This window comes from Mytilus edulis, chromosome 10 (assembly GCF_963676685.1).
Source record: "Mytilus edulis chromosome 10, xbMytEdul2.2, whole genome shotgun sequence".
NCBI lineage: Eukaryota > Metazoa > Mollusca > Bivalvia > Mytilida > Mytilidae > Mytilus > Mytilus edulis.
The window spans coordinates 55360419-55374076 of NC_092353.1; the positions used below are offsets into that span (position 1 = coordinate 55360419).

General features: G+C 29.8%; 1 protein-coding gene across 11 annotated transcripts in view; it reads right to left on the minus strand.

Annotated features, from left to right (window-relative positions):
- Window positions 1-424: 424 nt before the first annotated feature.
- Window positions 425-13658, minus strand: part of LOC139492172 (dynein axonemal heavy chain 1-like) — a 112928-nt gene continuing 99694 nt past the window's right edge. For all 11 annotated transcript variants that reach the window (XM_071280336.1, XM_071280326.1, XM_071280335.1 and 8 more), the window contains 2 exons: window positions 5887-6121; window positions 425-1479 (listed from right to left, as the gene is read on the minus strand). In XM_071280336.1, the coding sequence (XP_071136437.1) occupies window positions 1358-1479; window positions 5887-6121 (357 nt within the window). In that variant the 3' untranslated portion in view covers window positions 425-1357. The remainder of the gene's footprint in view (window positions 1480-5886; window positions 6122-13658) is intronic.

The following is a 13658-nucleotide window of genomic DNA, read 5'->3' on the forward strand; positions in this document are numbered from 1 at the left end:
AAGTGACCTTTTGGAGTTCCTAAACAAAGACATTCCATGTTGATTATATTTTTTGTAGTTTTGTTTTTGTTTATGATTTGCATACATCTTTAAGGTGGCACCTAACACTACAGGCCGGTACAGGGAGATAACTCTGTAAAATCAGCTAAAGGTTTTAATTACGTTGTGTTGTTAAGGGAATATTATGCTTCTCAATGATCAAAATGAGTGTTTGTCAAACTGCTATATAACCAGTGTAATTTTTCTGATAAAACGGTTGGTTCAAATTTTAAATTTTTTTTACATTTTTGTCACAGGGTCAAAGTAAGTACTTTGTCAAAATTTCAAGAAAATTAAACGAGCCAAATTAATTTTAGTTAAAGTGTTGGGTACCACCTTAATTGGGTTTCTACAATTATATCAAGTTTATCAAACAAAACAGCAGTAAGGGAGCCAAACTTTTATTTTTCAACAAGTAAAATTCTTACAAATCTTTGTAAAAATATATAATTGATTATTGAAATTGATATTTGAAATGGACTTCAACAATAACAAGAGTATAAATAAGTATAAATCTAATGCAATGCTTGGACGGATTTAAATTAAACTTATAATTCAGCAGTACATATAAATAAAAATATAAATACATCAAATATTTCTCAATTATACAGAAAACACGTTTGCTAAATGAAAAACAAACTTTAAAGTAACAAATATTTATTGTTTAGAAAGTTTTGAAAACATGACATTCAAATAAACAAAGAAAAGATTTTAAAGAGAGAACATTTACTTTGAAAACATTAAATGTTTTTATGTATTCAATGTTTTTATGTCTCATAAAGTATCAATAAAATTCTATCAATTAAATTTCTAAAGTTTTTGATTTTATTTTAATAAACCAATAGTAAATTTCATACAGATTCAGATATATCGAATTTTCTATACCATCGAAAGTTGGAATGCTTAATTGCTTATAAATAAATAAATATATTAAACAAATTAAAACAAGAAAATAAAACATCATAGTAAGATTGTAAAATATCACAGCAGAAAGAAACAACATGTACAAGGCACACAATGTTCTTATCTTGTACTTAAAATATGCATGACTTAAGTCCTCAAATTGTCAGAAATTATTTAAAAAAAATAATCCTTTTTAAATCCTTCGTTCTTATCATATATCATGCAAAGACTTTTACCAGGATTTTTCATTAGTAAAATTCAATTATTTCAATTAACTTTTCAGTTTTTAAGTCTTTTTTGCCAATAATAGTTCAAGCTGATCTATGTACTTTGAAACTAATTACTGGTTCAATACATATGAATTTCGCTCAAGTTCAAAGACAATCATTTTTCCGATTTAAATGTTTTGTAAAGTTTAGTAGTTGAGTGCACATAACATTGCAACTCCACGTTTTATCCAGTGCTTCTGTTCTTTATCTGTTGGAAGTTCAACGGAAAATACGAAGTTGGTGGAATGACCAGTGGTTGACAGAGTTCCTGAAAGAAAAAAAAACATGAATAAATTTATTGATTTGTTTCTTATCTATGATTTCAAAAATACAGTATTAAAGCAGTGCACCGTATATTGCTGTTCAAATTTCAATGTTCATTGCATTCCAGCAACCTAATTCAGCAATATACAGTACTGTAAACTGGATTTCTATTATGCAGGTCCATTTTACCATACAGGGACGGATGAAGAGTGTTTTTCAGGGGGCCAAAGGCTCCCCCTTTTGAGAAAAAATTTGGATGATTATATAGGGAATCACTGAAGCATGACTGGAGCGGCCTCCTCTTAGGCAATCAGTGGGCCCCCTCTTGTGAAAATTTCTGGATCTGCCACTGCAATTAGTTTTATATTTATAGGTCAGCTATTCAGATTGTACAGATAATTCAAGAAAACAATATTATCCATGAAAATTGAATTGCTTGAATTCCAGTAATTTTGATTTTATATCAACTATAAAATAATATTCAAAATAAGCTTGTGTTACAATATAAAAAGGATTGATCACTATTAAAAAATTTGGAGTTTAAAATTTCCCCAACAATATAATAGAAAAAAGAATGAACAAATTTTCCCCCAGGATAGATCCTTTAAAATGCAATGGGTCGTACGCAGTTTAAAAGTATACATAATAATAATAGAAAATGTATAATCGAGGAATAAAAGCCATAAAATAGAATGGTCATTATTTGAAGAGCTGACAAAATCTTATTTTAATTTTTAACAGTAAAGGTCTATAACGTGTGAAGTTTAGGTGTACTTAACTCAGTGGGGTTTTAAATTAAACTTATATCGTGATTTTTTTCCTGGGTGAAAAACTGGGGATAACAAATGTATTTAAATGATCTTTACATCTACTTCATTTAAACTTTGTTGGATAGTATCTTATTGGCAATCACACCACATCTTCTTCAAGTCCTTATTCTTATATTTAGGAACTTTCTGATTTTCTGATGATGAGAGGTGGTTTTAAACGACATTGACTACCCAAAAGTGTCTTGCACAGTCAAGCATTCCATTTATACAATGTTCCCCCCCCCCCCCCCCCTCCCCCAATATTTATAGCTTCATATTATTTTTCTGCATATATCTTCACATACTCTGTCTTTTTTTTAATAAAAAAATCTATTATTTTCATGGGTACAATTATTAAATTTCTATTCCTTTTTTGTTATTATATAAATGACAATGAAACCTAACTGTGGTTTAATGTCCAGTGGCAAAAATAAAATAATGCGTATCATTTTGAGAAAACTTCAAAATATCAATGTCATATGAATAGCTGCACAGAATTTTTTACGTGCTAGATCAAATGGTAACAGTTTGCAGGAAGACATGTCACTATACCCAGACATATTATTTTTACTCCTAAATGCTAAATGCTATTAGTTTAAACATATTTATTTATAGTGGATTGGGAAACAAGTTTTGTAACCAATATTAATCCCTTTCAACTTTATGGGTGCAAGTGCTGCCTTGTAGCTGCATTTTTCGAAATCTACAAGGGTGTCTTTAACTTGCAAGAGATATGGTCAGCTATTTATCGTCCCCTTAGGATGGACTTTCATCATTTCCTCAAGACCATACTCGCAAATGGTGTCAAGGGAGGGCCGAAAATTTAGTCCCTGAAATTTTCACCCTGGAACAGGAATCGAACCAAATGCTATGCAGAGAAGATGTAAATTACTTTTTACAAGTCTTTGAATTTGACTTGAATTGAGAATGAACTCGCAACCTCCTGCTCTACTTGTAGGCAAAACCACATACTGTAGAAGCATTAATTTCCGTGCGGTTAAAATTTCGTTATTTTGTCTCTATATAAGATTTCATGGGGATTTAATTTTGTGGTTTCGGTTACATGAAAGTGATATCATATGAAGGTTATATTTTTAAGGGGGTTAAAATTTGTTGGATATATTCTTTCCACGAAACAAGTAATTTAAATCCTCCACGAAAATGTATGCATTTACAGTATGTACTTTGTTTCTACTGTAATAGTTTGCTTGTTTATAATTGTTTTGTTTTGGAATTAATCCCAAATAAAAATTGAACAAAGATAACCCTTTTTTTTTAATTCAATGAAAAAATCATCACCCCAGATAGAGGAGTTTCCAAAAGCTTATTAATTGATGATCATGTGCAAATCATAATGGGATATAAATATAAATCATTAACATATCAACTTTTTTTTATAATTCTAAAGTTTTTATTTATACATTATGGATTATAACCATTACAAATTGGTAACCATAAATTATATGTCTCATCTTCATGTCAATATTACAGCGCGACAGCAGGGTAAACATATAGATCCTAGTAAACATACAAATCAATATGTAATTCTATGTATTTAGTGTGCTTCTTATTTCAGGAAAAGTTTGTTATGGTTTTCTGTGAAATGTATGAAATCATACTTTTAACTTAAATCCAATTCAACAATAAATGACTGTGGTTAATTTTGTTACATTGCATTTCCAGACGGTTCTGTGAATAGCATCTTTTGATGGCAATAAGAAATAAAGTTTTATGTCTCAACTTTGTGAGGACATTTTGTTAGAGATTAAATGGTCCTTAGCCTGAAAAATTATGAATTTAAAAAAAAAAGAACAACCAACTTTTTCACACATTTTTTTAAACAGTTACTTATAAACTTATCAGATGGATAGAAGAGGTTGAAAGATGGAAAATGACAATGAAAGAGTTCAAACGACCAAACATTACTTATATTGCAATTCTTTATCTTAAAAGAGGCTTAATGATTTTCAACAATTTCTCAAAGAACTATTTCCTAAACATGAACTACTATATTAAGCCTCTAGTTTTAGTCTTAGCTATAATGCTGATAACCCCCCATAGTTGCTTGTTTGTCGAGGTGTAACGAAACTTTATGTTCAAGCAGCACCTTAATTCCCCGTTTCAGAATCTAATGCATCCTGGCCGTTCCTGGGTAATATTTTCAAAAGTGTACACCAAAACGTCCTGATTGGTTAAAAATGTCATAAACCATTGAAATATAACCAATAATGTGATGTTATTTTCATTTTGGGGTACAAACAATGAAATTACCCATGATGCTTTAGACTCTGAAACTGCCAATTGCAGTCAGTTATTTTAAGTACTTAAACCCTTGCATGACGTGACAATTGGTAGGCCGTATAATGACATATAGTTGTTTATATCCCCATTCTTTGGTCTCTAGTGAATAGCTGTCTCACTAACAATCCATACCACATCTCCTTATTTTTTCATATTTTATATATAACTCAGTTCGTCACAATTATAATTGGATCGTCAACTTCAAACTTACATGCCAGTGAACGCAAAATAACAAGTTAAATGGTAATCAGATACATCTCACATCTGATTCCATATCAAACAGCTGATCTTACTACAGTGAAACCTGTTTTAACCGAACATCTTCGGGACTTAAGATTGTGTTCGATTTTGGCTTATATTCGGTTTTATCAGGTTCACAACGCTGACAATTTGATATGACGGTGCTTAAGAACATGTTTGGTTTATACAGGTTTTTCCGTTTATGCAGGATTCAGTTTAGTCAGTTTTCACTGTACAATATTCTTTAATTTGCTACTGTCTATATCGGGATTAACATTTTAAGATTTGTCTATAAGTACAATATCCTTTACTCTCTATATCTGTATTAACGTTATTTAATTTTGTCACATGTAAAACTAAAATAAATGTTGTGAAGGTGTCATTATTGATTGAAGATTGCTTTATGCTGCATCAGCGCAAAAGGCTATGTGCAGCAGGTGTCTTTATTATCTTGTTGTTTAGTTAATTGCTGTTAGTGTGATATTTCTTTTATTTTGAGTTGTTTATATGGGGTGTTGTGTGTTTGTTTATTCTTCATTAACTAGAGGTGGAGGGGGAGGGTAGAGATCTTACAAAACATGTTTTACCTTGTTCAAGTCCCCAGTCAGGAGCCTCTTGCCTTTGTTAGTCTTGTATCATTTTATTTTTGGTTCAATTATATATTTTAGAATTTAATGTGATGTCTTTTTTTGTTTAACCAGTACTCATATTTGTTGTGGAGCCAGCTGAAGCCTACCTATATATGCAGGATTTTCTTCCCGTGTTGAGGACCCTTTGGTGGCCTCTGGCTGACTTTTGCTCTTTGGTCAGAATGTTGTCTCTTTGACACATTCCCCTGTTATCATTCTCAATTTTATTTATATGAGTTTAGAAATGTTGAGAACTGAGAAGGCTTATAAAAAACTTTTGTTTTTCCCATCTACCAATTATTAATTTCCGTTTCTTACTCTTCATCATCTTTACCCTTAAAATTGTATATACATGTATAATGGGGCAAGGTGCAGGGTTTTTAATGATTTTATGAATCTATATAACTTTCCCTTCCATCTGTAAATACATACCAGCTCTTGTAAGTGTTTTATATGCAGGACAGTCGTAGACTCCTTCAGTTGGAGTTTTCCTATTGGATTCAGGTTGCAGCCAAAGTACTGGCATTTCAGTGTAAAGCTCCTTTGGACGGGACTCTCCTAACATATGGCGAGCAAAATCCCAGCGACAACCTTCAGCATACAATCCGTAGATATAGCATCCGTCTGCTGGGCTTTCTTTCAATTCTTCCCTTGCTTCTCTCTGTACCTATAGAATCAGAAGTAAGAACTGATGAAGACTAAGTCATATTGAGGCTATTTATCAAAGGTACATTTAAGATTGTGGATCTGTTGTTGTTGTAAAAAAAGTTCATTTTGGTATATCTTACTTATATACATATATATAAAATTCTAATTATTAAATGAATAGTTTTAAACTGTTCAAGAATGTAATTGCCATGTTTTTAAATAAAGAGAAAAGAACAAAAACAAATATTTATGGTATATTCCACTTTTTTCTGTTTATGTTAACATTAAAAAAAGACTTTATTTTCAATATAATCAAAGCCAATATTCTTAAGTTGTATCAACTTGGATCTTAATGTTAGAAAAGATGAACAATAAAGGACAAAAAACAGAAAGGATCTTTTACTTATTTGTCTAATGAATGTTTTAATGTGATTTAAAAAAAAATGTTACAATCAGTAATTTTTTTGTTAAATTTGCTGAAGACTTAGTTCAAGTATCAAACCCTACATAAAAGAAATTTAAAATTAAGACAATACTGGAAAGGATTTCAGACCTTTTTTTTTTTAAAAGTATTCAACAAAAGCTTTAACTAATTAGTTAAACTTGATAAACAAAAGTGGACTTGTTAATAAATTGAAATAGCATCATAATAACATAACTGTTAAATAAAAGTGATGAAATTATTTTCCTCTCTACATTGGACATAAATCTTGATGATTTATCGGTGGTACAAGATATATACAAAAGTACTGATCAATAACTATGGTAACAGCTTTCTAAGTTAGGAAGATTGTTAAAGGTTGATTTCATCGTAAATTTGTTATTTAATCAATTTTTGTCAACAAATATCCCACCATAGGACATTTGAGATAAAAATTCATAGATTTCATCCAATTACAAAGACAGATCTTTTTCTTTTTTTATGAGCAATGAATAAATTGATTACTGGATCTATAAGATATAAATCAGTCTATCAGCTGTGACACCATAGGCAGAGAAGTTAATAAAATTCATTTTAAATCATCGATTTAATGAAAATAAATCTCAAACTTTAATTTATAAAGGAAAAAAAAATTAAGTAAGAGAATGTTGAAGAAAACATGGAATGTAATTTTTGGAAGGAGTAAACCTAATTCTTAATTTTACACATATAAATATGAAATAAGCCATAGAGCTGGTATAAAAATTTAAATTGCATCTTTTATTGCATAAAAAACCTCTTGTCATTCTTATTTTTAGTCTTGGATTTTTGAGAAAAGGTGCCATTATACAGAAATCTGAAAATCCAGAAAAAAGTTTGGCATATATTGCAATATTCAAAATACTCATACTCAGCAATACAATTTTTAAAACTGTAAAATTATATTTCTCTAGAAACCCCCTCCCCCTAAATCCATTTTATCTGCTCAATGCTTTGTTATGACATACTTTAACTGCCAAACAAAAATGAAGACAGCACATTTTAAAAACTAAATAATGATAACTTGTAACCTAAAAGTAATGTATCAAAACATATAATTTGTAACAGAAGTCTTTTAATTACATGTACTAGAGTAAATAGTCTCCTTAGTAACACTTTAATCAAGTGAACTTGCTTCTGAGAAAAATCACTTTAAGTCCAAGCTATTGTAAGGCAATCTCCTTATGTGTAAGTGTCTAATAACCAGTATTTCATGTATGAGAATTGAATTAAAGCATGTTTCCCTATATTTGAATTTATTTTTAATGGGAAGTCTTATTAGTCTCCTGAAGAGGGTAGAGGAGATGTCATCCCGAATTCCCAGAAAAAAAAACCTGATTATCACAATCTCCTTAAAAATTTATCACTAAATAAATTCACAAATCCTCTGAAGTGTAAATCCTGAATTCCTGTATTAAAAATAAGCATTAAAGTCCCAATCTAACACCCTAAAAAAGGTCCTTCTGCCCCCTGAACAGACCTGTATGAAAATAGTTTTAAAGTTTGAAGACTCAATATTTTTGAAAATACATAAGTTTCAAAAGGACTATGCGGTATGGGCTTTGCTCATTGTTGAAGGCTGTACGGTGACCTATAGTTGTTAATGTCTGTGTCATTTTGGTCTTTTGTGGATAGTTGTCTTATTGGTAATCATACCACATCTTCTTTTTTATATTTGTAATATGGATATTTATAAAGTTTCAAATCTCATTTTGTATCATATTACCTCCCTTTATTAACAAACATGAACTATGCTCAATGCTACATATGTCCTCGAAAATAATATCAGATAACTAATATTTTTTAATAAATAACAATAACATATTTTAAAAAAATAAAAAAATTTGGTTAGGTGATGCAAACTCACAGTTATTGCCCGAAATTTCAAGCACATGTATAAAACTTAATGGCATGTCAATAGTGTTGTGTATTATGCAATAATAACACTCAAATGGAAATTGTATGTACTTTATATGAATTAAATAAAAATATACTCAGTGCCAATAGAAAAGCAACAACTGCATGCATCTTTCATTATAAATTTTAAGCTATTCTTTCTACTATAAAGGTGAAAGATCTTTGTAATATTTTTCAGATTATCTTACAATATATGCTTAACAGAACACTTTGGACAAATTTACAAGAAAAAAAGTTGAACATTAGTCAAAATTCAAATTATCCTACTAGTGAAAGTGGCCAGTGAAACAAAGTTTTTTTCATGCCAGATAAACCCCGGAATAACTTTCCTGTTTAGAAAGTAAACTTTCCTAAGTTTAAACTCTGATAAAAGTTGCTAGTTTAATAGTTTTGCCCCTCTCAGCTAGTAGGATTAGGTTAGTGCTAGATGCACTTTTATGGTAATCTATTCAAAATGAAGAAAAGATAATAAAATGAATATATCTAGATATAAATGCATTAAAAGTAGATAAATTTTTATTACTTTAGCGAAAAAGAGAGAAAAAACATTTGCTGGTTAAATCAAATCCAAAGAAATTTTAATATAAGTAGAAAAGTAATTTAGTATAGATAATATATGTTGATGACAACAGAAAAAACACGTCATTATTTCATAAAACTGACGTAAACTGGAAATAACTATAAATTTGATGAAATCTTGAACAAAAATGAATGGAAAGGTCTATGCCCTGCCAAGTACACATTTGGCGATCAAAATCTAATGAACCTATAAAGCTTTGTTATTTTCTCATTATTTTCTTTTAAAAGTTTAAAGGTCATTTCTATATAAAAACGGTAATCAAATATCCCATTATTTTTACTCAAGAGTATTTTTAAAAGGTCAACTTGCAAAATTCTACGTAATTTGGTCTCTGTTGAAGAGTTGGCTCATTGGTAATCATACCACATCTTCTTTTTCATGTTGCGTGTCATGGACACAAAATAACAAAGTTTACAAAATCATCAATAATGCACATATACTACAACATAATTAATCCAAATCAAATAATGCTCTTCTTACTTAAACTTCATGACAAATTCATAAACATCTTATTGAATTAATCTATAAAAAGACTATTCCATTAATAGTATTAATTCATTTTAAATAACGTCATATACCCAATATATTAAATCAACAAGATCAATCGTGACAAATTTTATTAAAAAGATTCAATTTCAGATTAAACATGTCTCCCACGGGTGTCAAAGGCGTTGAGGCTGTTGTTTACTTTGTAAATATAATTAAATTTTATGGCTTTATTTTCTTAATTCTTAAGATATGAATTAAATATGATATGTTTGTTTTTATGCTTTTTTGATGATACAAAACCATCTATGCAGACAAAAGTATACAATATTTTTTTTGTAAGACACTTGTAACTTCGTACTTTATTTGGCTTTTTTAACTTTTTTGGATTCGAGCATCACTGATGAGTCTTTTGTAGACGAAACACGCGTCTGGCGTATATACAAAATTTAGTCCTGGTATCTATGATGAGTTTATTAGTAATAAAAAGATGGGAAAATCCTGTATATAACTTCTTAGAACATGTCCTGAAACAGTTTAACCTTGACCTTGTTATATTAAGTAGTATAAAACCTCAGATTTTCTTGTTATTATGTCCTTAGGTTAATTTAGATACATTGTAGCATAAATGTATAAATATATTCTATGGATATACTTGAATGTCTCAAGTAGACTTTGACATAAATTTGTTCCAGTAAAAGTCTCACCTTGACTTTGAAATGAAGAACAGCAATAAAAGCACTTTTCTTTTGCTTTTTGTGTGATTGTTTGCTTGTTTTGTGTCATTAGTAGATATTCTTTGTTTTTCTATTGTTGTAAATTGAATGCTTGCTGCTCCAAATTTGCAATGAAATGCTCAGTACAGTAGTTTTAAAAGTTGATAAATAAAAATGCTACGATAGAAGAACTATAGTCTTTGCTGTGATACTTCCTTAGAACTATCAACTTATTCATAGGGTTTATTTTTTAACTGTATTTACTTTATTAAAATCCCTTGCCCTAGCTGTGCATTGAATGATGTTAAAATATCGTAGTCAAAAAAAAAAAGGAAAGAAAATAAGACTATAAAAGACTAGTGATAAAATTATGGGAAGATCCTGTACAACTTCTAAGAACATGTCCTGAAACATGGTGAATAACTTGATAACCTTGACCTTGTAAAAATCTACACAAAAAACTTCAGATTTCCTTGTTAATATTATATGACCTTTATATGTTGTACCGTAGTAAATTCTTAGTGTATATCTAAATGTCATAAGTAAACTGTATTTGCATGATAATGTTTGCCAAAACAAATTTCTTCAAAAATGTAAATCTGAAGTCAAAGTGTTATTAATGATAAGTGAAAATAACAGTTTGACAAACAAGATTATATCTAATAATTTCATGTCACAATCTTCCTTTGAAATATGTATAGTTATAATATGTGATTTATTATTTATTATGTAAAATGCACTTTGTGCATAAAATTTTAGTTGCATAATTTCATGTGAAAGTTTGTCTTGATTCCTTTAGTAATTATGTTGACATGTTTTTATGATAATAACTATGAAACCTGTTGCTTTTAAAAAAAAAAGTCAATATGTATACGTCAACCTTAGGCTTAAAACTTTTTTTTATGTTAATTATTAATTCAACTGAGAATTCAACTGAATTAAAATTTATCTCTCAGTGTTTTTCATTGGCATGTGTGTGGAGGACAATATTTTCTTTTTATTGTAAATCATGACAATTTGGGAATGTTGAGAGTTGTGTTCAATATAAAGTGATGAGAAAAAATTAATAAATAGATTCCCAGACGTATTATTTCTATTATTTCTTAAAGAATAATAATGATTCAAAACATCCACGTATGTACCTTCTTTCAAAAATTAATGAAATTAATCTAGAAATAATTAATCAGGCATTGAGAACTCTATATCAACTATCATCTAAAACCGTATTTACTTTTATTAAAATCCCTAGCTCTGTACTTTGAATGACGTAAAATCAGTGTAGTTGAACACAAAATAAAAATAAGAATGTGTCCCAAGAACACGGATGCCCCATCCGCACTATCATTTTCTATGTTCGGTGGACCATAAAAATGGGATAAAAACTCTAATTTGGCATTAAAATTAGAAAGATCATATCATAGGGAACATGTGTACTAATAATTATAAGTTTCAAGTTGATTGGACTTCAACTTCATCAAAAACTACTTCGACCAAAAACTTTAACCTGAAGAGGGAAAGATGGACGAACAAATAGACAAACGAACGAACGAACAGATGAAGGAACAGAAGGACACACAGACCAGAAAACATAATGCCCATAAATGGTGCATAATAATGAAATAAGACCATGAAGACGGGAAATCAAATTATAAGGAGATCCTGTACAACTTCTTAAAACATGTCCTGATGAATTGCTAACCTTGACCTTGTATAAAACTACACAAAAACCTAAGATTTCCTTGTTAACTAAATTTGACCTAAGGATGTAGGAAATTCTTAGTGAATATTTGAATGTCACAAGTAAACTGTAATTGCAAGATATTTTGCACAATATTACGGACCAATGTAAAGTTGTACTATCTGAGAAGTACCAGAGAGCATACTCTTGGTCAGCTATAAAACCATGATAAAGACAAAGGGAAAACAGAATTGTGGCCTTATAATGGGAAAATTAATGTCTGTTAACAAGAATGTGTCCATAGTACAGATACCCATCAGCACTATCATTTTATATGTTCAGGGGACCTTGAAAATGGAGTAAAAAAAAAAAAAAAAGATCATATCATAGGGCGCATTTGTACTAAGTTTAAGGTTAATTGAACTTCAACTTCATCAAAAACTACCTCAACCAAAAATTTTAACCTGCAGCAGGACTGACAGACGAATAAACAGATGGACGCACAGACCAGTAAAACATAATGCCCATAAATGGAGCATAATAAACGGGGCATAAAAATCATAGAATTACTATATAACATTATACATGGACAACAAATATGCACATTACCAAAAAAAAAATCTTCAAAATGTAAACCTAAAGTCAAAGTAAAATGCATAAAATTTTAGTTGCATAATTTCATGTGAAAGTTTATCTTTATTACTTTAGTAAGTAATCATGTCAACATGTATTTATAATACACATGTAATAAATTTAACTCTGAAATGATACTTATTCCATAACATTTTTCTGTGGGAACACAATTTTTGTGGTTTTATAGTACTGAGATGAAACTGTATACAAGTTATATTTAGCTAGATCTGCATCTTTGAATTTTTCCCTCCCATAGCAAAATTGTTCCAGACAACAAAAAGGGAATTCCCCCAGATTTTATTGAATTTGCACCTGACCTCCCCCATAGGTGTTCTGCAAGTCACAAACATGTATGTATTTTATTTATCATTATCCTTTGATTCAACATGAATAAGCTATTAAATGTTTGAATTGTATGGAAGATAGAGATCAGATTACAATTACAAATAATATGGCCTCTGGTCGCCTCAGGTGTTTGACAATAGTCTGGAAGTATTGCATCATCTGTGACTGCTTGCCTGCTGTGAATTCATCATTGTTTTGGGGGATCAGTTTCAAAAGATAGGGTGAATCACAAATATAAATGTTCAACTAATTTCATTAGGTCAAATAGGCTTGTAAGCAGAGTACTTTAACAAAACCATGAAATCAAATATTGATGAAATTGATTTCCCCCCCCCCCCCCCTCATTCTATGAAAATTGGTACCCTCTAAAATATAATTGCACCTTATCTAAAAATTATAAAAGAGTCAAAAGTCAATGTCTCTTCCAAGCTCTAATACTGTAAATTCAGACATTATTGCGTGCATTTATTATTGCGATTTTGTCATTTTAGACTTTTAAATGTGATTCTAATTTTTACGATTTTGAGAAAAAATCCTGTTTAATTCATATAAAATATTTCAAAAGTTTAAATTATTGTGTTTAAGACTTTGTCGTATTAATCGCAATTATAAAAACCTCTCATTAATTTCTGAATTTAGAGTAATTAAAATCTCTAATATACGCTCCTGTCAGACAGTATTGTAAACTACTACTTCTTCAACAGCCATTTAATCTTTAAAAAAGCTAAAAGATAAGCACTT